Source organism: Mustela lutreola, chromosome 4, assembly GCF_030435805.1.
Source record: "Mustela lutreola isolate mMusLut2 chromosome 4, mMusLut2.pri, whole genome shotgun sequence".
NCBI lineage: Eukaryota > Metazoa > Chordata > Mammalia > Carnivora > Mustelidae > Mustela > Mustela lutreola.
The window spans coordinates 136,769,304-136,793,343 of NC_081293.1; the positions used below are offsets into that span (position 1 = coordinate 136,769,304).

Below are 24,040 nucleotides of genomic sequence, written 5' to 3' on the forward strand. Positions count from 1 at the left end.
ACTTGAAGTTAAACTTTTTAACTTGAAGGCTACTGTCACCTTTTTTAACTTGAAGTCTCAAGTCACATACAAATGAACACATTTAGCTTAAGACTAGGAAGAAACCAATTCATGATTACAGAGTTGGTGAAAGGTACTCTTCTCTTAATAAGCCTAAGTAGGTTGAAGCATTTGAAAAATTATTTTTTGTTATTTTAATTACTTGAGGATTAAACTTGAGGTAGGAAATAGGTTTCCTTTTAAGAGCTGGACTCTAATTAATTGGCAGTGTTGCTCAGAGAGAGGTGGAATCCAGCTTGGGCCATTAAGTGATGACTGTCACTTTCCAAGAAGGGAGGTTCGTTCCTTAATGTTCACTTAAAAATTCAAATACTGAAATTAATTTATAGAAGTTTAAATTCAGGTGCAGTACACATATCAGATGATTTGCCAGTTTCCACTTAAAATGTCTAACTTAACTGGGACTTAAGAATTCAGACACACACAGAAAAATCCTATTCGTTTTTAGCTGCTGATTCGATTTTCAGATGTATCCTAGAAAGGGAATCAAAGAACAATAAAACCAATTAGCTTGGCAGCATTAATTCACTCAGCACAGATTTATGGATGATCTAATATATACTAGGCACTATTATTGCCACTGGGAATATAGAGATGGACAAGACACACAAAGTCCCTGCTTTTATGGAGCTTTTATTTGCACAACAAAAGACAGAAAAAAATCCATAATCACAAACACAAAACACAAAAAGAAAAATACCAGATAGAGTAATAAGAGAAGGGGAGTAAGGGAAGCTGCTGAGTGGGCTGAGTGGTCAGGAAAAGCCTCTCTGAGCAGGTGACCATTAAGCTGCGCTCTGAATGGCAACAAGGGGCCACTTATGAGATGATTAGGCCAGTGACATTCCAGACAAAGGAAATAGTGAGTACGAAAGGCCTCAGGTGACATGGTGGGTGAGGGCAAAAGTGGCTGGAGACATGAGCTGGGCCATATCATTTAGGAATTTATAGACTGTGGTATGGAAGTCTGGATCTCACCTTAGGTTCTACTGGAAGGTTTATAGCAGAGAAGCAACATGATCCAATGTACATTTTTTAAAGATCTTATTTATTTATTTGACAGAGAGAGAGATCACAAGTAGGCAGAGAGGCAGGAAGAGAGAGAGGGGTAATCAGGCTCCCTGCTGAGCAGAAAGCCTGATGTGGGGCTTGATCCCAGGACCCTGAGATCATGACCTGAACCGAAGGGAGAGGCTTAACACACTGAGCCACCCAGGCGCCCCCCCCAATGTACATTTTTTAAAGCTTTTTATTCTGCAATAGTTTTAAGCTCATAGAAAAACTGTAAATAGGATAGAGTTCCTGTATACTCTTCTTCAGCTTCCCCTAACATTAGCATCTTACATAACCATGGTCCAATTATCAAAACTAGGAAATTAACATTAGTATTGTACTCTTAAACATAACCTTATTTGAATTTTATCCGTTTTCTCACTAATGCCACTTTTATTCTAAGATCGAATCCAGGATCTGATGTTAACTTGTCAAAATTCCTTGTCTCCTTAATCTGTGACAGTTTCTCAACCTATCTTGACTTTCATGACCTTCATGCCTTTTAAGAGTACTGGTTGGGTATTGGGCAGAATGTCCCTCAGTTCGAGTATGTCTTATTTCTCATAATTAGACTGTGAACCTTGCCTGCCACAGATCTCACTGTGGCATTTGCCTCATGGAGATTTTATGGTTTCCTCATTCTTTCTAGATTTATTAACCAGAATTATTTTGTAAGAAAGAATGTCTTCTCCCTTGTCTATTTCCACACTGATTTAATGGATGCTTACTTTACTTTATGGGTTATAATCTGATACTATTGTTACTTATTGTTGCTTAACTTGTCCTAGTTTAGATCATTGGAAGATTTCTGTGGGGTAGACAGTGGGCTGGGGGTGGCAGGGAGATCATTTAGGAAGCTGATACAGCAAATCAAGTAGAAGAGTGATGGTAGTGACAGTAGACATGGAGAGGATGGAGACTCTGAAAGCTATTCAGGAGACAAAATGGACCAGCATTTAAGACTGACTAGATGTGGGACAGAGAAATGGTGGAGGGATATGTGTCATGTGTCTTAATTTCCTCAGAACTCAAGACTATGGTGTTATAGCCCTGGTGAAGTCTTAGCTCCAAGACTTAGTAATCAGTAACATAGAAAATTTATGAAATTCTGCCCTTAAGCCCTAGGACTTTGCACTTCCCCCACAATAGTCTTAACAAAGACTAATGAAGGAAGATTACCAATTGTTACTTTGTGATTATTGGAAAGAGGTTTAACAGCAGTCAGAAACAGGAAAACTTATGTTATAGTCTTGGAAATACAGAAATTATACTATTAAATCATCTATAAAAGGAAATTTTAAAACATAGTAACACACAATTTGGTATTTCAGAGACAACTGTTGGTAATAAATTTAGGCAGAATCTTATTCCCCAATAATCCAATCTTTAACTTAAAAAAACTCATGAAGAAGAGCTGCCAACAAAATACAGTTAATAAATTACCTGTATGTGCTTTCTCTCTCCATTTTAAGAGGAACAAAACTAGATATGAGATTAAGGGCAATCAAATAAAAACAACCCCAAATTTTAGAAAATCCACACATTAAACTGAGAAAACTTTTCTATAATTAGGAAAATAAATTGCACGTACTTACCCACAGGAAGCCCAATATAAAGTTCTTGTTACAGTAACTTGCATTTAATGATAACAACGCATGTAAAGGATTTCTGATAAAATTATTAGAGATCCTCCTTCCCACCAATTAAAGAGAAAAGATAGCACTCTTAAATAGTAATTTCCTTGTCTTACTTCCTAAACATACAGAATGATACATTAAGGCAAAATATCCTATTTCTTACTGTTTATTTGATCAATATTCATACTTAGGGCATACTTACAACATATTCTCTTTTGATAGAGTACGATTGCTTTAGACAAGTCCAAACAGGTTCTCTGAATTGAGTGAAATAGCTATAATAAAAATACAAACAAAATGCTAAGTTAAAACAGCAGTGAAATAAAATTATCTGAACATAACCAGAGTGTTTAATTTGCCCAATAACAATAAGATCACGAGCCCAAGTATGCTTGGTGTTATATGGTGTACGGTGCAGGAAATGTGACCAAAGTCTTTAAATACATTCCTATTAATCTATAGGTACTGGAATTGATCATTTCTGTGATCTAAATTAAGATCTGCAGAACACTTATTTCCTCCAGTTACTGAAATAATAGCTGAAAAACAGAAATCCTGAATGAAGGGCCCAATTAGAAGACTTGATAAACCAGAAACCCAATATTCATTCATAATTTATTTCTTTTACCATTTTGCTGTCTTTTTTTAAATGTGGGATCCCTCAATTAAGAATCATGTTTAAAACATGACATTTCCTACTTTGTGATCCTAATGCATTTTATGGCATGCTTAAACAATTCTATAGGGATTGTTATCCCTATAGAACTGGGAGGCTCAGTTATTAAGTGTCTGCCTTTGGCTCAGGTCATGATTCTGGGGTCCTGGGATCATGCTCCATGCTCAGTGGGAGGAGCCTGTTTTTCCCTCTCTCACCCATGTGTTTGTGTTCCCTTTCTCTTTATATCTGTCAAATAAATATAAATCTTAATTTTAAAACAACTCTATAAAGAGCAAACAAAAATCAATCAGTTGAATGTTCCATTTAGAAGACATCTGGTAAAATGAAGTTTAGCTAGCAGCCCTTATCACTCCTTATTTTCCCAATGATTTCCTAAGATACACAGAGAAGACACTTACTATAATGCCAAGACTATAACAGAAGAAAGTAAGGGAAAAGCAGGTGGGCTAGACTGAGAAGAATCAAACTAGATTTTAACTAACAGTGGTCCTGGTCTTTACTTCAAAACCCAGATAAGCTCAGGAGAAGATCAAAAGCTACTTCACACTTTCTCCACCTTCTGTCCACGAACCTAGAGACCACAGCTGGTATCAGTTAGAAAACCTGGCACACATTCTGCCTCTGAAGAGCCACCTAATGAGGCAGAGTAAGGCTATCCCTCCTTTCCCTCTCTCTCTTTTAGCTTATGGTGGCCATGGTGATGTAATAGTTGTGTCTTTGTATTATGAAGTACTTCTCTATTTGAGTTAAAACAGATGATCTGCTTCATAATAAATATGACCAATTATCTAAAAATTAGATGCACACATATATGCTTAAAATGTTAAAAACCATTCTCAGAAATGCTTAATACGATAAAACTTGGTCAGTAAAAATATGAATTTTGCTAAATCTCATTTCATTACTCTGTGTCCCCTACAGAAACAAACAAACAAATAAAAAACCTTTACCATAAAACAAAACAGCAGTTTGAATTTCTTCCTTAGCAAAATGTTTATATCAGGATTCTGGCTCACAAACCACCAACACATAGTAGTTCATGAAGATAGGAGCGAGGGAGTTCAACAATTATGTTCAGGAGTTGTTCTATTGGACACCTGGGTGGCTCAGTTGGTTAAGCAACCACCTTTGGCTCAGGTCATGATCCTGGAGTCCCAGGATCGAATACCGCATTGGGCTCCTTGTTCAGTGGGGAATCTGCTTCTTCTCCTAACCTTCCCTCCCTCATGCTCTCTCTCTCTCTCAAATAAATAAAATCTTTTTTTTTTTTTTTTAAGAGCTGTTCTGTTGCCACTGTTCTTTTTTAAAAACTGAGGGGTAAATGAAAGGCAATAAAATGCACACCTCTGGAATGTTCTGTTCTGCAGCTTTGCAACTGCATACACTCCAGAAACTACACCCAAACTAAGAAACCACAGACCAGCGACTCCCAAAAGACCCCTCCTAAAAGACGTGCCTGTCATCACTGGTTAGCTTTGTCTCTTTTTGCACTTAAGAGCTGTTTTTGAGAAAATGATTTTATTAACAAGTTTTGACACAGAGTTAAATTAGTGCAATGTTTCTATATTAACTTCCCAGCAGATTATAGTAGAATCTGACCATCATAACTTGGCACAGAAAGCTTGTTTTGCTAGCCTTTTATGGATGACTTAGGGTAAGAACACATCAAAATGGTTTGCATGTCATTTACTTATGTGCTCTCTATAAACATCAACATGAAACCTCGTTCATATAACATTCTGAGTCACAGCTAAGTGCTTTAGATGAGATGTGCCTAGGACAGTGGCTACTTTGATTAAAGTATAGTTGGCTTAGAAAAATGCTGCCAGAGCCAAAGTATAAGTAAAAATTACTGTATTGTGTGTAATGAAGTAATAATTACGTGTTAAATTCCTTTCTGAATAATGTCTATATTTGCTACGCTGTTAAAAAGGAAAAAATAGGGGTGCCTGGGTGGCTCAGTGGGTTAAAGCCTCTGCCTTCGGCTCACTCAGGTCATGACCCCAGGGTCCTGGGATCGAGCCCCGCGTTGGGATCTCTGCTCAGCAGGGAAACTGCTTCCCCCTCCCTCTCTCTCTGCCTTCCTCTCTGCCTACTTGTGATCTCTGTCTGTCAAATAAATATATAAATAAAATCTTTTTTAAAAAAAGGAAAAAATAAAGGTACAAGACATGAAAAGCATATGCACCATATAATCATTTCAAATAGTGTTCAATATGAAGAACACTAAAATCAGAACAGATGCCTCCTGGTGCCATGCTTCTCCCGTGTAGCCATCTCCATTAGGACATCCCTATGAAGGCCAGCTTTAATTTGAACAATTCCACTGACAGGGAAAAGGTTGGGAATGAATATTAATTGCACTAACTTGTCCACTGATTCAGTTACTATTTACTGCACGGGCACTGTACTGTGTATCTGGTTGAGGGTACCATGGTGAGTAAGGCTGATATGGATCTCTCAGTGGAAGGGGAGCAGACCAAAACATAAACATGTGAGATAATTCCATGAGAGATACATACTATGGATAAGGGCCCTGGGTCTTGTTCTCCCCTCGAATGCAGAGAATGAATTATCCTTCATCCAAATGACAGACCTTTCTATGCCGTCAACAGCTAATATAGCTCCCCTTAAACCTCTCTGTTCCAGTATAACCATGGTTTCTACCATCCTGGCCACCCTTCTCAGAAAAGTTTTTTGAAACCCTGAGCTTTTTATTTTAATATGTAAAATGTTCAAGTTCACTAATTTTAGCTGATGTTAATCTTAGAGATCATTTTGAATTCTTATCAGGTCATGTAACAGTATTTCTCATGGAAGCAATGAGTATGCTTTTTAAATTTTAATCTAAACTATTGGCAGAATGTCCTGCAAGACAGGTGATTAGTGGAACTTTTACCAGTTATGTTAGTATTTGGGAATCAACCAGATAGGAATTCAGCTTACTGTATTATTAACCAGTCCAACTAAATATCTGCTTAACTAATTCATTCTAGAATTTTCTAGGGTTCAATACTAAGGTTATTAGACCCTACTTTCCAGGACCTTGTGCTGTCATCCTTTCCTCTTTTTTTAAATGTAAGCATTTGCTTGACCCTAGTGTTGCATTAATCTTTGCTTGAATTTTTTTTAACAAACAACAACAAACAAACATTTATTGAGTTTACCACATGCAATGCATTAAAGTGCTTAAAAAACAAATTAACTCAGGTATGCTGGTGGTTACACAAGAATTTGTAGGTTTTTAAAAAATGTGCTGGGATTGAATTTAACTCATCTTAGATTTTTCTCCTCATGAACCAGTTGTCTGCCTGTTTTCAAATATAAAGCACACCTACACTTGTCCAGGTTCATGCACTCTAGGACTGTGACCCCAGGGAGGGGGCTGCGCTGAGACTGACAGCAAGAACAGCTCACCTCCAGCTTGGCATCCAGGTCCGCATCAGAGGCAACGACATGCTCATCTTCCTTCTTCCCTGTGGCTTTAATAAAGGCCTGCTTCGTTTCCCAATACTTCTGCTGCATCTTATTTACTACTGACTTATCTTGAGTATATCGATCCTGTAAGTCCCAAGGATAACTGCTAAAAAACACATTTAAAGAGGTATTTTATTCATGACTTTCATAAAGACAAAGCTGTTTTAGTGTGAACAAAGCTATTTCAACATTGTATCGCACAACATTCATAAACATAAAGATATTTTCCTGTGTTATTATTATACCAAAAAAGTTAACCAATGCTAATGTACTCTGAAACCTTAAAAGTTAGTGAGGAAACCAAGTGGCTTTCGCAGGAAATCAAGAAACTAAACCTTGAAGAGTTTAGCTCTCAGCAGGCTGGACATACTCCAAGTAGAGAAAGTGAGGCCCAACCAGGCAGGGTGTTTGGCTCAAGCAGCCTGTGAGGAAGCGATAAAGCCAGACACCAGCATTCCCTCCACTCCAGCATTATGGCCAACAGTGAAGTGACAACAGAAAAGGAGAGGTAAGGAGGTAAAAGAAAGTACGTTTGAAATCTGTCCTAGAGGTTCCTAAAACAGTCAAACTCGGAATCAGAGAGTGAAAGATTGGTTACCAGACGCTGGATGGGGTGAGAGGAAAATGGGAAACTCTTAACGAAGGGTGTCTGTAGGACACTGCACCTGCAGTTAATAATACTGCATAGCAGAGCTCTGTAGTTAATAATACTGCATGAGCAGAGCTCATGTTAAATAGTCTTACCATAGTCAAAGGAAATGTAAAAAAAATTTTTTTGAAAAATCTGTTACTGATTTCTAATATTAAGACCTTAAATTCTTAAACCCAAGTGTTTAAAATACAGATAGAAAGAAGCCATTCTTCACGAAGACATACTCCAGATTGAATTAAAAAGTATGTAAGGAAGATGGGGCACCTGAATGGCTCAGATTAAACACCTGCCTTCAGCTCAGGTCATGATCCCAAGGTCCTGGGATGGAGCCCTGTATTGGGCTCCCTGCTCAGCACGGGGTCTGCTACTCCCTTTTTTTTTCTCCCTCTGCCTCTGCACATGCTCTCTATCAAATAAATAAATAATCGTTTAGAAAAAGTATGTAAGAAAGAAATTAGAAAAAAAATGAGAATTAAATAGAAATCTGTAAAAGACCAGAACATCTCGGATATTGACAGAAATGTCACCATTAGTGCTCCCCGCCCCTCTCATGTTGTTTACACCTTCTTCTGGTCTAGAGTTCCTGTTTTTTCTTTCTTTCTTTTCTTTTCTTTTTTTTTTTTTTTTTTTAGATTTTATTTATTTGAGAGAGAGAGGGAGAGAGAAAACATGAGCAGGGGGAGAGGCAGAGAAAGAAGCAGACTCCTGGCTGAGCAGGGAGCCTAATGTGGGACTCGATCCTAGGACCCTGAGATCATGACCAGAGCCGAAGGCAGAAGCTTAACCCATTGAGCCACCCAGGTGCCCCTAAAGTTCCTGTTTCATTTGTCACACAGGACCGTTGGTTTCTGCTCACTGCAGACGTGTACCTTCTTCCACTCCACACTATCAGCACTCAAAATGTACCAGATATGAGTCCTAAAACACAAACTGCTTTATACCACTATGCAAAAATGCCTCTACCTTGAAACTTGATTTATACTCTCCTCCCAGATAACATTTACAATTTTCAACCCACACATTAATTCTTAAAAAGTCAGAAGGACTTTGTAAAGGTTATCATTACAGAAGTAAGATTTGGGGGACTTTCATAGTTTCTGCAGTTTAAAAAAACTTTTATGTGTATTAACTTGTCAAATCACTGTGCTATATATCTGAAACCAATGTAACATTGTGTATCTGCTATCCTTTAATGACAGAAGTTTTACTATGAGCTCACCTCAAAGAAAATAAGTGGAAGAAACATGTAACTTTTATGTAGAAGAGAGAATCTCTCTACATAATATGTGCATTAAAAGACTAGCTAGAAGGATATACCCTCCAAAACTGGTTATTTCAAGGAAACAGAAATTTTAGAAGTGGGGAATAGGGTGGGCTTCTTTGTATTGTATCTTTTATTTACTTATTTTTGGTGAGAGGTCATGGATGAAAAAAAATTCCATTTTGGAAAAAAAAAACAACAACAAAAAGCAAAGGGACTTCAGAGACCTGGCGAACACCCCTCACCTTTGTCATTTAATAGATGAGGTATCTTAGGTTTCAAAAAATTACGAATTCTGCCAGAAGTCTTACAGGATTAAAATCCAGTCTTCTTAATCCCAGTCCAGTGTTCATTTCAATGTTCTCTACAGCCCTTGCATTTCAGCAGCAAGCAATGAAGTGGCACAGTAAGTAAGAGAATGACTTTGGGGAAGGGCCCATTTCTCAGGGCACTCCCATTTCTCTTAGGTGAGTGACTACCTACTTCCCTGGTCTGCTGCCAGGATATGACAGCCATTTTGAGGGTCACAGGATGGAGGTACCCCTTTGTCTTAATGAGGCAAGATGGAATAATTATGAAAAGAGTATGACAACTGTGAGTTAGAGGGCTGTCAAATGGGGATACTTGGAAACTAAATCCCTCAGCCATTTACTAATTATCTTTTAAAATTCATTATGTTTTGTCTTAAAACAAAACATGCAAAAATTCTCTTAAAGTTTGATTTTTGATATTACAGAGGTCTTGGGTCTGATTACTTCTTTGCTGAGAGGACGGATTGAAAGTATATTCCTTATTATAATTAACTGTACACTTGAAACATGAAAATGTACATCACATTTTTTCATGCTATGGATTAGAGATAAAGCATGACAAAGATCTGATTGCCTGGTGGGTCATGGGTTCAAAAAGGTTCAAAAACACTACGTGAGGCAAACCTGGAACCTATAAGAAGTTTAACACGCTGCTGACATGTGCTACAGGCATGTAAGTGACAGTGCTGAACATTGCCATGATCACCACACTTTACTTAACAGCAGCACCTTCCAACTAGGATTGCCTCCCCATTGTTCAGTTAAAGTCACATTAATGAGTCTGAGTCTGTGTTCACTCATTATTTTAAAGCTGCTGTACATCTAGTTCCCTGATAACACTAATAAGTTGTAAATAAAACAGTGCTAAAAAAATATTCACTTATTAGATTTGAAAAACTGGTAGTAAGAAAATCCACTGGATTCTCAGAAGAAAAGCTATATATAAATTAATTTCTTAGAGAATATATATTACATAAGAACTTATAGTATATTTGGTTATTTGGTTTCCATATTTCATTTAGATGGGATGTTGAACTTGACTATGCCCCATATTGGATAGGGGTTAACAGATTATTTACTGCTAGTGTGACTCTTGATTTTTCTAGTCAACAGACATTTACTGAGCATATATTATGTGCTTTCCTCTCCCACTAGCCTCTTCCACTTTAGAAAAGACAACACATTACTTACCATTTGTGTCCTGACATGTTTTCTTCTTCTTCTTTTTCTACTGTTGATGATTTGGGGAGAAGGGGCAGGGAAAAAGCATGAGAGGGTAAGTTATATTATGACCTGAAATAAAACAAATATGTATAACAGTTAACACACTATATTATATGTTAATTTGACTATAAAATTTTTCAATCTGAGCCATTTCTAATTGTGTTTTAGGGGCCAAACACTATTACACAGTATTACTGTACCCTGGTGTCGAGAATAATTTAACACTGGAAGAAATATCCCAAATGAAGTGTAAGAAGTAAACAGGCAGAATGAATGAGAACAAGAGGTTGCAGAAGACTACATAAAATATGAGATCACAAAATGCAAAATGATACTATATATTGCTAAAGCATTCAAATATCACATAGTAAAGGTATAAAAATTGCCTAGGAATGATAAATACCAAATTCCAGATAGCAGTTACTACTGCAGAAAGGGATGGGTGATATGATTCGAGAGTGGACGTACACAGGCTTCAACTGGACTCATAATGTTCTCTTTGTTAAGCTTGGTGGTGAGTAGACTGCATCTGTCTGCCTCTTTACAGATTCAAAATATTTTATAAATGTGCTCACTCTGGCAACATATATACTAAAACTGGAACAATGCAGAGAAGATTAGCATGAGAAAGTCCAAACCAGGAAATCCCACCCACCCAGTTAACCACGTGTTAACTGTAGAGTTGGCGGGGATAGATGGGGGGCAGCTGTGGGAATACAGACTTGCTGGTGCTTCTTCTTCTTCTTTTTTTAAAATATTTTATTTATTTATTTGTCAGAGAGAGTGAGCACAGGCAGACAGAGTGGCAGGGAGAGGCAGAGGGAGAAGCAGGCTTCCCGCTGAGCAAGGAGCCTGATGTGGGACTCAATCCCAGGACGCTGGGATCATGACCTGAGCTGAAGGCAGCCGCTTAACCAACTGAGCCACCCGGGTGTCCCTTGCTGGTGCTTCTTAATCTGTTTCGGGTTCCAGGAAGGGTAGAAAAGTGGGTTCTTGATGATTAAGACTGAATCTTGTGTTTGGCCTTTGGCCATGCTGCTGCCTGACTGCATGTTCCCTCCCAGGGACTGACCCTCAGCCCAAGCTGCCCTTGGTAAGTGGGCTCTGGCACAGAATACTGTACTTGCTGAGGTTCCTTATCAGTGACCAGGAAGGAAAGTAGTAATTACCACAACTCGTTCAGTTTATGAGGGTACTGGCCTAGCCATAGGAAATCCTTGTCCTAATCCCTTCCTGACACCCAGGAAAATCACTTTCAATTTTTTATTTCTAACTTTTTTTTTTTTTTTTGAAATAGTCCTTAGTTAGCCAGAAAAGAAAACAAAATAAGTATTTCACAACAATATTTCTTAAAAATGAGCCAACGACCCAGCACACTGAAAACAAAACATACACACAATACAAAAGGCTAAAGCGAGATACTAGGAAGGGTTAAAAGGAGGAAAATGTGATTATTTGTTTTTACCAGCCTAGTATTGTATTTTCACCTCATAAGTAAACATGGGGGTAACTCTGTGCCACTGTCTTTCACTCCTTTTGCCCTACTCCGGGGAAAGCTAGCCAGGCTCACTGGTAGAGCAAACCAACCCAAACATACTTGCCTACCAGATTCTATAGGGACTGGAGAGCTTGCCGCCTAAAGGAATGGCCTCTGGCCAGACACAGAATGCTGGTTGCTGGAGGGAATGCCCAGCACACAGAAGGAACGCTTCTGGTTATTCGACAAAATCAGTCTAGTTGTTCTTCCTCTACCCCAGAAAGGGTCCTGGCAATCAGTACCCCTAAGATGGCCAAAAATTTCTTAGAGTTTTATTTTTACCATGTTTAAAATGTTTAAAAGCTTTTTAAAAATGCTTTAAGGGAACTAAATGAAAGTGCTAAAACTCTAGGTCTCAGGTGTGGGGGCAGGAGGGAGGAAGGAAGATATTTTCCCGGGGTGTCCGCAAGCCTCTGAAATGAGGAGAGCCAGTCATCAGCATGTCTCTGCCTACCGGAGGGCTTCCACATTTGTGGACAAGTTGCCTTGGGAAGGACATCTGTGATAAGTAAGCCCTGCCCTCTACTCCGTACATCATAGGGGGACCGCCAGCTTCTCCTCCTCTCAATGCCCACACAGCTTCCCTGCAAGTACACACTTTACTTAGCTCAAAGCTTCTAACAAAATTTCTTAGGAAAAAATATTGTTCAAGGAAACAAATTATATTCTTTCCTTGAGTCCAATTTCACCATGATCTATTAGTAGAGACTTTCTGAATAATTTTTAGTTGTGGTAAAAACCACATAAATACATCCTTTAAAATGAGTAAATGTACCTTACAGAATTGTTAACTATATGCACATTGTCATATAACAGATCTCCAGAACTTTTTCATCTTGCACGGATGAAACTCTGTATCCATTGAATACCTCATTTCCTCTACCCCCTAACCTCTGGCAAACACCATTCTTCTTGTTTCTATTAGTTTGACTATTTTGGATACTTTATAAGTGAAATTATGCAGAATTTATCTTTACTATGATTGGTTTATTTTATTTAGCATAATGTTGTCAGAGTTCTCTAACCTATGATAGGTTTTCCTTCTTTTTAAAAGTAGAATAATATTCTATTTTATATATAAAGCATATTTTCTTTATCCAGCCACTGATAGACATTTAGCTTGCTTCCACATCCTGGTTATAAATAATGTTTTAATGAACATGGGTGTACAAATATCTTTTGAGATCCAGGGTTTTTTATTATGTATATACCTACAAGTAAGATCGTTGGATTATAGGGTAATTCTAGTTTTGATTTTTTGAGGAACCTCCATATTTTTTTCCACAGTAACTGTACCGTTTTAAAATCCCACCAAGAGTGTTCCAAGGGTTTCATTTTTTCCACATTCTCCCCAGCACTTGTTATTGTTCTTCTATTTCTTCTTGTTCTTTTTTTTTTTTTTTTTAAAGTAGCAATCCTAATTCACAGTGTTAAAATCACTTCTTAAAAAAAATCATTATGGGGGCACCTGTGGGGCTCAGTGGGTTAAGCCTCTGCTTTCAGCTCAGGTCATGATCTCAGGGTCCTGGGATTGAGCCCCACGTAGGGCTCTCTGCTTCCCCCTCTCTCTCTGCCTACTTGTGATCTCTGTCTGTCAAATAAATAAATAAAATTTAAAAAAATCATTATGGGGCGCCTGGGTGGCTCAGTGGGTTAAGCTAAGTGCCTTCGGCTCAGGTCATGGTCTCAGAGTCCTGGGATCGAGACCCACATCAGGCTCTCTGCTTAGCAGGGAAGCCTGCTTCCCCCTCTCTCTGCCTGCCTCTCTGCCTGCTTGTGATCTCTGTCAAATAAATAAAATCTTTAAAAAAATCATTAGAATTCTCACCTATTCACTCATTCCAGTTCATCAGTTTGGTTGCACTGAGCATGCAACTGAGCATCTAGTTAATATGTATCAGGTGCTGTCTAGCCTCAAGTAACTTATAGTCTAAATCAGCTCTGTCCAACAGAAATACACTATGAACTACATATGTAATTTTAAATGATTAAATGGCAATGTTATAAAGTGAAAAAGAATACTAAAAAATTGTAAAGTATTTTATTTAACCCAATATATCTAAAATCTTATTTCAACATATAATAAAAAAAATTACTAATGTTTTATTTTGCATTCATGTTTTTGCACCAAGTCTAAAATCTGGTGTACACTTTATGCTTACAGAACATCTCAATTGAGATTAGCCACATTAAGTGCTCAATGGCCATGTGTGGTTAGTGGCTACAGTATTGGACGATGCAGTTTAAGCAGGGATAAAAACACAATTTTTGGATCCAAGAGACTGTTGATATTTGCAAGGGACATATAAAAAAGACCTTTGTGACTCCCCAAATTTGTAAAATCTGTTGTTAGAGAAGTCATTTCCCCAAAATACAATAAAATCTATAATTAGATAATACATCAATTCATTGATCTGCAAAGAAGGCTATATCTCCATTTCTGCCACAAGACACTTGGGAAATAAGCCCCAAATGAATGCTATCATGTCTTGAGCATTTTAATAGCACAGAGAAGACTTCCTAAAGTTCTGTTTGTGGCCACATTACTTTGGGAGATAAGCAAAGAAGAGCAAGCATCAAGCTGCTTATGGACTTGCCATGGCATGAGTGCCATGAAAGAAAAAAAAAAAAAAGTTAAATTCAGCACAACGTGACCACATGAATATCTATGTTTCACTAAATTCTGTCTCTCCAAGGAAGACAAAGCAGATGAGCCAATAAGAATTAAGATCTTCTCAAAGAAGTAGGGCCCCAAGAGTTAACAGATCAATAGAAAGCAAGTTCTGGAGGGCCCAGCTGGCTCAGTTGGTAGAGCATGTGACTCTTGATCTTGGGGTCATGAGTTCAAGCCCCATGTTGGGTGCAGAACTTATTTTAAAACACACACACACACACACACACACACACACTCCTAATTTTGCTGTAACAAAACTGAGGGTAAGGGGATGGGTTAGTAAGAAGTGGCCTCGGTGTCTAAGACAAGTACAAGAGGGGAAAGATGTCTGCTCATAGGTGGAAATGCTGCTGAAGCTAGCACCTTCTGAAGTGACACAAAGACTACCTAATCTTCCTAGACTTTGCCAGGCTACACCTTGAAGGGGACATAGTACACTGACCTCATCCACCAAGGCCAGGTATTAGGGAGCAAAACTGTTCTCAGCCATACCCATGTGGCTGAGAGGTCATTGTCTTGGGGGGAGAACTAGGGGAATAGGGACGAGGGGTACTTCATTCAGCATTTGTACTGGGATTCCGTGGAATAATTACGCTTATTTTTCTTCTTTGCTTTTCTTACAACTTGCTATGCTGTAGCTTCAATTTTATCCACCCCTGTGGACAGACTACAGCTTGTTTTTCATTTCCTATAGCCACTGAAAAAGCCATTTGGAACACACTAGATGGTCGATATATAAGCCAAAAATTTTTTCTAAATCTCTGAGGTTCCCAAAATGCTAAAGCAAGTCTGATTTAAACAAAGTTTGATGCTTTGCTGCGAAGAAGCAGAGTTGGTCTGTCCTCAGATGCCTTAAACCTTGATACTAGATTCTCCTCCTTGGAAATATAACATAGGGAAGTATTTTCATTCCACATAGGCTGGCTTCAGCTGCACTGAACATTTGTTTTGGCCCAGAATCCTTTTCTATGAGCTTACGGAGTTAGCTGATGATACCACCAATTACATCTGAATTGTGCAAAGAATTTAAAATTCTTGAGCCAACCCTTACTCAGAGTAAAGGTAAGATAGTTACATTTACTGTATCAGTACTCTCAATCCACAAAAATATTTCAATAACTTTCTCTTGAATCACATTTTCAAGTCTGTTGTGTATCTTGTGCAGTTTTAGGTCTCAAATTCATTACCTTTCCAACTTTAGCAGATTTTTCTCTTCCATCAGTGAGCAGTTTCTCTATTAGATGGAGTACTATCTAAAACTGAGTCCAGAATCCCTTTTCCCTGTATCTGCACTGAACATATGGTGAATTCTCTTGAATTGCAGATCTGAGCCACTGCCAAATTTGTCATTTTTCTAACTTATTCAAAATTCCTATTTTCCAACTAAAAATTGTCACTATCTTAAAGCTCTTCAGCACTGCCGTGCATACCAGCATTTAGCTTTCTTTGCGAAGTGTGTCATTTCCCCCCCATAAGAAACACACTTTTCAAGTGATGTGGGTGCAAAGTGGTACATTTGGATCATTCCAGAGTAAAATCACTCATTCCCAAACACCGGCTTGATAGCTCCACACATCACTGAGCAAACGCAAATCTGTTCACATCCCAACATTCCTGAAGCTGAGATGTGTCCTATAATTGATAACCTTATTAACCATCTGGCAGTCAATTTTGTTTCTTCACAGAACATAAAATGGTAAAAGGTCTCGTGAGCGATGGCTTCTTACTTTTGATGACATAAAGAATCATTATTTAAAATTAAACCTCAGTGAAAACAGATCACTACATGCTACAAAATTTGGGGGCTATTTATGTATAACCAAAAAGGAAACTCTGAAGTCAGGGAATGGCAGGTGTTTTCTGTGATGTGGAATGAGTGCCATGACACAAGAAGGAGCCCAGGGCTAGAGGAAAAGAGAGAGGAAGATACAGAGTTGCCTTCCTATGTGGTCTCTGGGGTGAGTTTCTAAGAATCAGTAGTGGCTGGCCAGGTGAAGGGTACAAGTGGGGGCAGCAGAGGGGGCTGTGAGCTGGATGCTGGTAATTATTCCAGACAGATTGAAAGCAATGAACACATTCTTGCACAGCAGGACTGCATGGAGTGTGCATGCCACCAACCATAAGCAGTTGTACATTCCTAAAACTTAAAGAAAGAGGAGATGTGACTGAGGAGACATAAGGACCAATCTCTGAAGCCACCTTCTGTCCCTTTCAGCATTTAGATATATTCTGTAGCCACTGGAGGGCAGACACTTAATGCTATTTATTTCACATTTACTGAGCACCTTCTATGTCCTCTCTTTGCTAGAGAGTTCACCTTTGGTTATCCACAGCAAATGTTGGAAGCCTGTGGCATTTCTCCTGAATTTAGCTTCCAACTACACAATCTGAAGTACATAATTTTCTGCCAGTTCCATCTTCCCACTTTTTCAGAGATTAGCTTCATCTAGAAATATTATCAGGGTCCAATATCTTGTTTTGTCTTTGGGTTTATTTCTCTGGTGCAGTCTTAGAACTAGGGTAAGTCACAAAATTTAGGGCCTAGAGGGAGTTGAGAAACAATTGAATAAAGTCCCTTTCTTACGAAACATATAGAATTATCAGATCACTATGTTACACATCTGAAAATAATAACACTACAACAATTACACTTCAATAAAATTAAAACAGATTATTAAATAAATAAAAAATAAAATAAGTTAAATAACACAGGGACCTGTGATCCAGGGAAGTGACTAACAAGTCAGAGAGAACAGAGCCAAGTAGCTTCAGAGCCAGGGCATCAATGCAGGCTCCTGATGGCTTGCCTAGTGAGCAGAAAAAATACAAATCTGTCAGAGATTCTAGGTCCTGCATTAAAAAATAACTTAATGTTTTATATTTCTTTTGCTCCAAATCATTTTTCATCTTTTTTTCCCTATAGGTTTGTCTTTGGTCACTTTCTCTCATGTCAATAATGATTTTTATGATTTCCTGTGAAATCATGATTTCACAGGAAATCATAAAAATGTGTTTTAAGTATAATGTGTTTTAAGAATAAATGTTAAAATAATTTTAGTAGAAATGGTGAAAAACAATTCCTCCACATGTAATTAACTGTGTGTGTGTTAAAACTATACATACATAATTTTAAAATATATATATTTTTTAATTCTTCAAATTACATAATTGAAAAATCCCTACAGATGGTGGGAAGTTGACATAATCTTCCATCCTTTCAAAAGCTAAATATTGGTTAAAGTAATATCATTTGGGGGCACCTAACTGGCTCGGTCAGTAAAACATGCAACTCTTGATCTCAGGGTTGTGAGTCTGAGCCCCACACTGGGTGTAGTTTACTTAATAAAATAATATTTAAAAAGTAATGTGATTTTAACTAGCGTTTATGGGTGTTTCCCCTATCTCTCAGATATCAAATAGCTTTTCTTTTAGATTTTGAAAAAGTTAGGATTACTCGAGCATTCCATGTAACTTTATATGGATTTTATTTCTAGCTGAGTTTTGTTTCTCCTGCAAGCAACCAAATGATTTTTGACATTTCATAAATTTCATAAGTAAAACACAATCATATCCCTCAATTTTGTGAGTCAGCATATCTTATAAGAGGAAAACCGAATTTTAATTTTACTCAAGGCAATTTAAAAGATGAGTTTTTGTTTAAACCCTACATGCACAAATCATTGTTTAAAATCTGCATTTTCTGCTAATGAATTGGAATCTTAGGATATTTTTATATGATCATTTTGTTTAGATTTCAGAACAGCCCAGGTACTACATATAGGCATTAATTAAGGTTAATGCTTCCCTAAACCTATCAAAATCATATTTCTAAACTAAGTATTTTTATGAGACTGACGCGCTGCCCACTGCGCTAAGAGGACCACTATAAACTAAGTATTTTTAATATCAATATAACTTACATCCCAATATAAAATAAAAGCCAGCAAACCCATGATTATGTTACTGTCTTGTGCCTCCTCCCTGTCACTTCCCTGTTTGGCCTTACTTTGTTTGCCTGTGAAACAGTAGACCAGGCTGGCTGACATCTAGGATGCCCTCGGTCACAAAAACTGTAAAGCCAATTTTTATTAATTTTAGAGACATTTATATCTAAGAGAAAGCTTTGACATAATGAACCCATCTTCCTTTTTAAAGATGAGGAATCTGGGGTTCTAAAAATGAACTACTTGTCCAACAGCAGATTAAAGATCAAGTTCTCAACAAGGAAAGCTGGATTGAAACACTAATATTCAACTAGCAACCTGGTACTCCCCTGGGCCTCTCCCTCTATCTCAAGAGCTATTTCCTCAAAGGAAAATATTCAACACAGCATTTCATATTCTAACAATGGGGGAAAAAAAGTCAAGGTATTCTCTAAAAGGTTATCATCTTCACCATTAATACTAGCTAAAAATATTACGTCCCCACAAAAACAAACTAAAAATAAAATAAAGAACAAAAAATTAAAATGGCTCAGAAGGGGCATGGACTAGGCCTTAGTTTTCTCTTAAAGCCCTGCTTGCAAAGGACAATTGATGGTGAATTTTGTGCTAAAATCCTAGCAGCAATAACAAAGAGACTGGTATTCGAAAACAAAACACCTCAAAGAAATCCACAAGAGCAAATAACATAAAATGGTTTAAAAGACTGGGAATAGAAAAAGACTAAATAGGTTGTCTTTGCTAAAGAAAAGATTTAAAAAAAACAAACCTTGCTTATAAATTATATTCACCTTTGCTTGTATTTAGGTTGGTTTCTATGATTTTCAAATGTCAATTCGAATTTAGTATATGGGTTTTAATCTCAAGTACTTATGGTGGCTTTTTCTCTAAAAGCTTGACTTCAAAAGATAAAGAAGGAATACCCTAGCCAGACAACGGTCCTAATCACCTGTAAAGAAATACTACACACTCCTCAACTGCCAGCACAGAACATTATTAAATGATAGGAATAAATGTTTTCCTTAAATTATATTTCAAAACTGCATTTTATAATTGGAAAGCTCTTACTAACCTTAAAATTTTTTATGGAAGAAAAAGCTGAAATAAGTTAACTTTATCATCTACATCATGTTGTCCAACTACAATAGCCCCTAGCCATTTTTGGCTATTAAGCACTTGAAATATGGTTAGTCTGAATTCAAATATGCTTTTAGCATATACTGGATTTTGAAGACTTTGTATACCCTCCTCAAAAGTAAAACATCTCACTGATATATCTACATTTTAGATTTATATTTTATATTTATAAAAAGTGTATTTATATCGACATATTTGTTTATATTCCTATTTTTAAACCCACTGAGCCACCCAGGCACCCCTATATTCCTATTTTTGATATATCACTATATTATATATAAACACATATTTATACATTCAATTTTATATTTATATATTTGTTTTTGTGTTTTAAATTAAAATAATATTTTGGACGTTTTGGGTTAAATAAAATATATTATCTAATGTTACTTATTCCCTTTAGGTTTTTAAATGTGCCTACTAATATTCTTTAAATTACATATGTGTCTGCCATTATTTTCACAGACAGTGTTGGTCTAAGGCATTAGGCAAATCAGCAAAGAGCTAGAAATTAATTTTATAACTCAGGTTACCAATATTCTGCACAGATTAAATACCATTAAATAGTTCTCCCTAGAATCTCTTATAATTATTCTATCAGAAATGTCATTACAAAAATAAAATTCCATATACATACATCTATATGTATATATACAAAGACTGTATATGTGTGTAAAGATATATACACAACACACATTTATAGTTTTTTTAAATGACCTACATAATGATTAAATCCACATTTTCATTATAAACTGCTTTAAGAAGGTCCAAATCGATGTGCAAAATGCACCAGTAGCTTCAAATAAGATTCATGGAAATAAGAAGTTAATAAACTATTATAAGACCATCAAAAAAAAAAAAAAAAGCCCACCAAAAGTTAAAGACTATATGTCTCTTTTTACATATATATATACACACACAGACACATACATACATACACACAAAGTATATACACATATTTACAAATGAAATACATTATATATAATTACATATAATTGTATCTATTTGTGTATGAATTATATGTATTTCACACACAAACACATGAATGGTTAATAGTATTACGGGTACAACGGAAGTGCATGAACGTATGAAATTACACATAAGCACAATGTCAACAATCAGAATAATTAGGGAGACACTAATCTTTACAAGATTCTTTAACATTAAATTTGTAAGTTGAAGCACATTATAGAGATGATCAAGTAATTTCTTATGCCTCCACGGGATCATTCAGAGCCAGGAGAGAATTTATAGATCATTTAGTCCAATCTCCTCTTTCCACAGGGAAAGAACTGAGATCCAGGACTGAAGAAAATGTCCCAAGGCACAGAGTCAGTCTTTTTCATCAGTCTTAAATTACTGAAATACAAACATACCAATAGGTAGTTTATAAAATATCTACATTCTGCACAGGTCCTGTAAACAAACCACCACAATTCCTTTCTCTGGAAAAGGCATGTAGTCAAGGACTTTCCTTGGTTAAGTTGTAGCAACTAACTCATGTTTCAGTTGGGCTGGTTTAGCAAGGAATGAAGACAGCCTGGCAGGGGAAGGAGAACTTAAAATAAAAGTCAAGCAGCAAAGGGAAGCAGACAGAAAGAAAATTCAATATTTTCATGTACCCCAACTAACACAGCCACCCTCGCCTACACCAGGTCATCTAGTTGGTGTTATTTGAGACTTAGTAAAAGACCTATTTCCCAGACCCTCTTCACTCTCTTAGGGAAGAAGCTTATAGGATTAAATAACAGGAACACCAAGAGTAAATAAGGCACAAGACTGGTTTTTGTTGTTGTTGTTGTTGTTGTTGTTTTGATGGGGATCAGAAAAGACAGTGCCATGGGCATATACCTGGCAGGGCAGGTAGAATAACCAGGAAGTAATCCAACGGGGTGCAGGTCCAAGTCAAGAGTGCAAGGAAGAAAAAAGCAGGAAGCAGAAAGGAGGGAGTGGTTTGGCACCAATGCAAAGTTTACCTACTTCACAATGATGCCCATGCTGCCTATGGCAACACTGAAGAAAGAGCATTAGATACAGACACTAATCCTGGCCTTCAGGGAGCAGTAGGTGGAAGCAAACTCCCCAGGATGATGACCAGTCTTCCTCCTCATTCACTGCAGGGAATCATGGCTCCTGGCATTGTGCTAGGCACCTTCTCTCAGAGCTTCCACTCTTCATGTACCTTTGCTGACTTCTTTGGAACTATCCAGCACCATGACTTATAAAAACTGTTGTTCCTTTCTTTTTGTCTGGAAGGGACAGGTCTCATCCCTTTCCCCCTTCTCATCCTGCTGGGATGACTAAAGACAGAATCAGCTAGCACTGTTGACAAGAGTGTTCCAGAAAACAATATGGAAGCTAAAGAGTTTGTATGACAGCTTCACTCTACAGCCTTTACAGTGCTTGCTGGAGCACTTTAGGAATACTCCCTCTGAGAGTCCTGATATGCCATGCTAGAGAGGCCAGAGACATTTCAGCAATAGTCAACAACCAGCAGTCTCTGCTGTACCTGCCCAATGATTTGCTCTTCAAGTTAATCAACCTTCCTCTCTGGCCTCAGCCCATGTTCTTCCACCTCTTTCTTCCCTCTAGTTACCAACTATTTCTTCTCTTCACTGAGTTCTTCTAAGGCAATACAGTCTGGTTCTCTTCTCCACTATGCCAGAGAAAGGTGAAAACCTACTGAAGTCCCCACCTTGGTTGACCTTCGACTAAGCTCCCCTTCCTTAACTCCTCAGCCAACACTCTGCACTTTTGAAACTTTTCTCATTTCGTTGTTAGCTCCTCTTTCTCTGTGCCTACATCTCACATATCAGTGATCTACAAGGTTCGGACCTTGGTTGTCTTCATTGCACTTCACTTGCCTCTCTAGGTGATTTAACTGCTGCTTCAGCCAACAGCTGTGTGCCAATGAGGCCCAGAATTAAACAGCTCTCTGGAGATCGCAGTAGGGAGTTGGAAATACAGATCCAGGGCTCTGGAGGAGTGTTTAAATTCCCATCTCTTTATTGTAATCTTCACCTGAGTGTCCCACAGACATTTCAGATTCAGCACCTCTAGAATGGAACCTATCTCTTTCCATCTGCATCCCCAAATCATTTTTCCCCCTCTGTGGCTCCTATGTTAGTCACCAGCACAAAATCCACTGAATGGTCCTAACTGGAAATTTGACTTCTCTCTCATCTTTTTACAGCCAGTCTCCAAGTTCTTTCCATTCTACCTACGAAAGAGCTATTAAATACATCTTCTCTTTTCTATGTTGACAGCCAGGACTTAGTCTAGGCCTTCAGAGACAACACTATGCCTAGATCTGCCCACTCCAATCTTTCATATCATGGTCTGAACTATTACTACAATAGGCAGATCTAATCATGCTGCCCTCCCACTCCAAATGTTTTATTTGCATTCTCTTGCCCACTAGAGAAGTTCCAAACTTCTTGGCAAAAAACCCAAATGCAAAATTCAAACTTTTACAATACTGTACACAGAACTATTCCTTCTGGGCATTTCAGAATGCTAGGGCTTTCCTGAATATACTATGCCAAGGCTCTGCAAAGTTTCCTTCCCTTCAAATGCCCTCCCCTCCTTTGTCTAATCGGCCAACTTACAGCTTACTTCAAGTCTTTCTTCAATGTTACCACCTCAGTGAAGACTTTCCTAACAGAACACCTACCCTTCCACACCCAGGGACCTCCCACTCCTGTTCTCAACTACTCCCATTGCTTTCCTGTATTGAGCTAATTACATCTGTATCTCCTGCACTATGCTGCACTACGCTGCAAGTCCCTTGAGGGCAGGGACCCTAACTGGTTCATCTTTGGCTCCTTATGCCAACCAAGCACAGTACCTGAAACACAGTAGGCCTTTAGTAAATATGTTCTGGACAAAAGGCAGTAATGATGCGCTACCATTCACTGAGCACTTTACAGGTGTGAAGCATGTGTCCATTACCTCATGTGCGGACACAACCACCGCAAAAGGGCTACCACCCCATTTTGGAAGCGAGAAAAAAAGGGTTAGAAAGGTTAAATGATTTGCCCAAAGTCAACATCTGGTAATTTTAGGTCTGCTTTTGTCTCCTGAACTCTTGTTTTTAACCACTCCACTCTACTCCTGAATGAAAGAGATTGGATAATGAGCTCCGTTTCTATAAACTGTTTCTAAAAAACAGTCTCTCCTAGTCCCAGGCTCAGATGCTGTGGCAATTTAGGACTAATCCTAAATCCATTACCAACATGGTTCTTGTGCACAACAAAACTTTGATGACAATGGAATTCTGGTAGCTATCAGGTTTCCCAGCTATAAGGAGAGGGAGCACCATTTATTACAATTATCTCCTTGGTCTCTGGCTTAGGATGTACTTCTCCAGAAACAGGCAGAGAAGGCTAGATTTCTCC

The 24,040-nt window shown here is 37.9% G+C and overlaps 1 protein-coding gene across 15 annotated transcripts in view; it reads right to left on the bottom strand.

Annotated features, from left to right (window-relative positions):
• ICA1 (islet cell autoantigen 1) overlaps positions 1 to 24,040 on the bottom strand; it is a 141,538-nt gene that overhangs the window by 112,176 nt on the left and 5,322 nt on the right. For 4 of the 15 annotated variants that reach the window (XM_059171219.1, XM_059171232.1, XM_059171231.1 and 1 more), the window contains exons 2-4: positions 10,322 to 10,361; positions 6,847 to 7,009; positions 2,953 to 3,025 (exon numbers count right to left, since the gene is read on the bottom strand). In XM_059171219.1, the coding sequence (XP_059027202.1) occupies positions 2,953 to 3,025; positions 6,847 to 7,009; positions 10,322 to 10,338 (253 nt within the window). In that variant the 5' untranslated portion in view covers positions 10,339 to 10,361. Of the gene's footprint in view, positions 1 to 2,952; positions 3,026 to 6,846; positions 7,013 to 10,321; positions 10,424 to 17,281; positions 17,373 to 24,040 lie in introns of all 15 variants that reach the window. The other 11 variants (XM_059171217.1, XM_059171220.1, XM_059171226.1 and 8 more) reach the window with 5 other exon arrangements.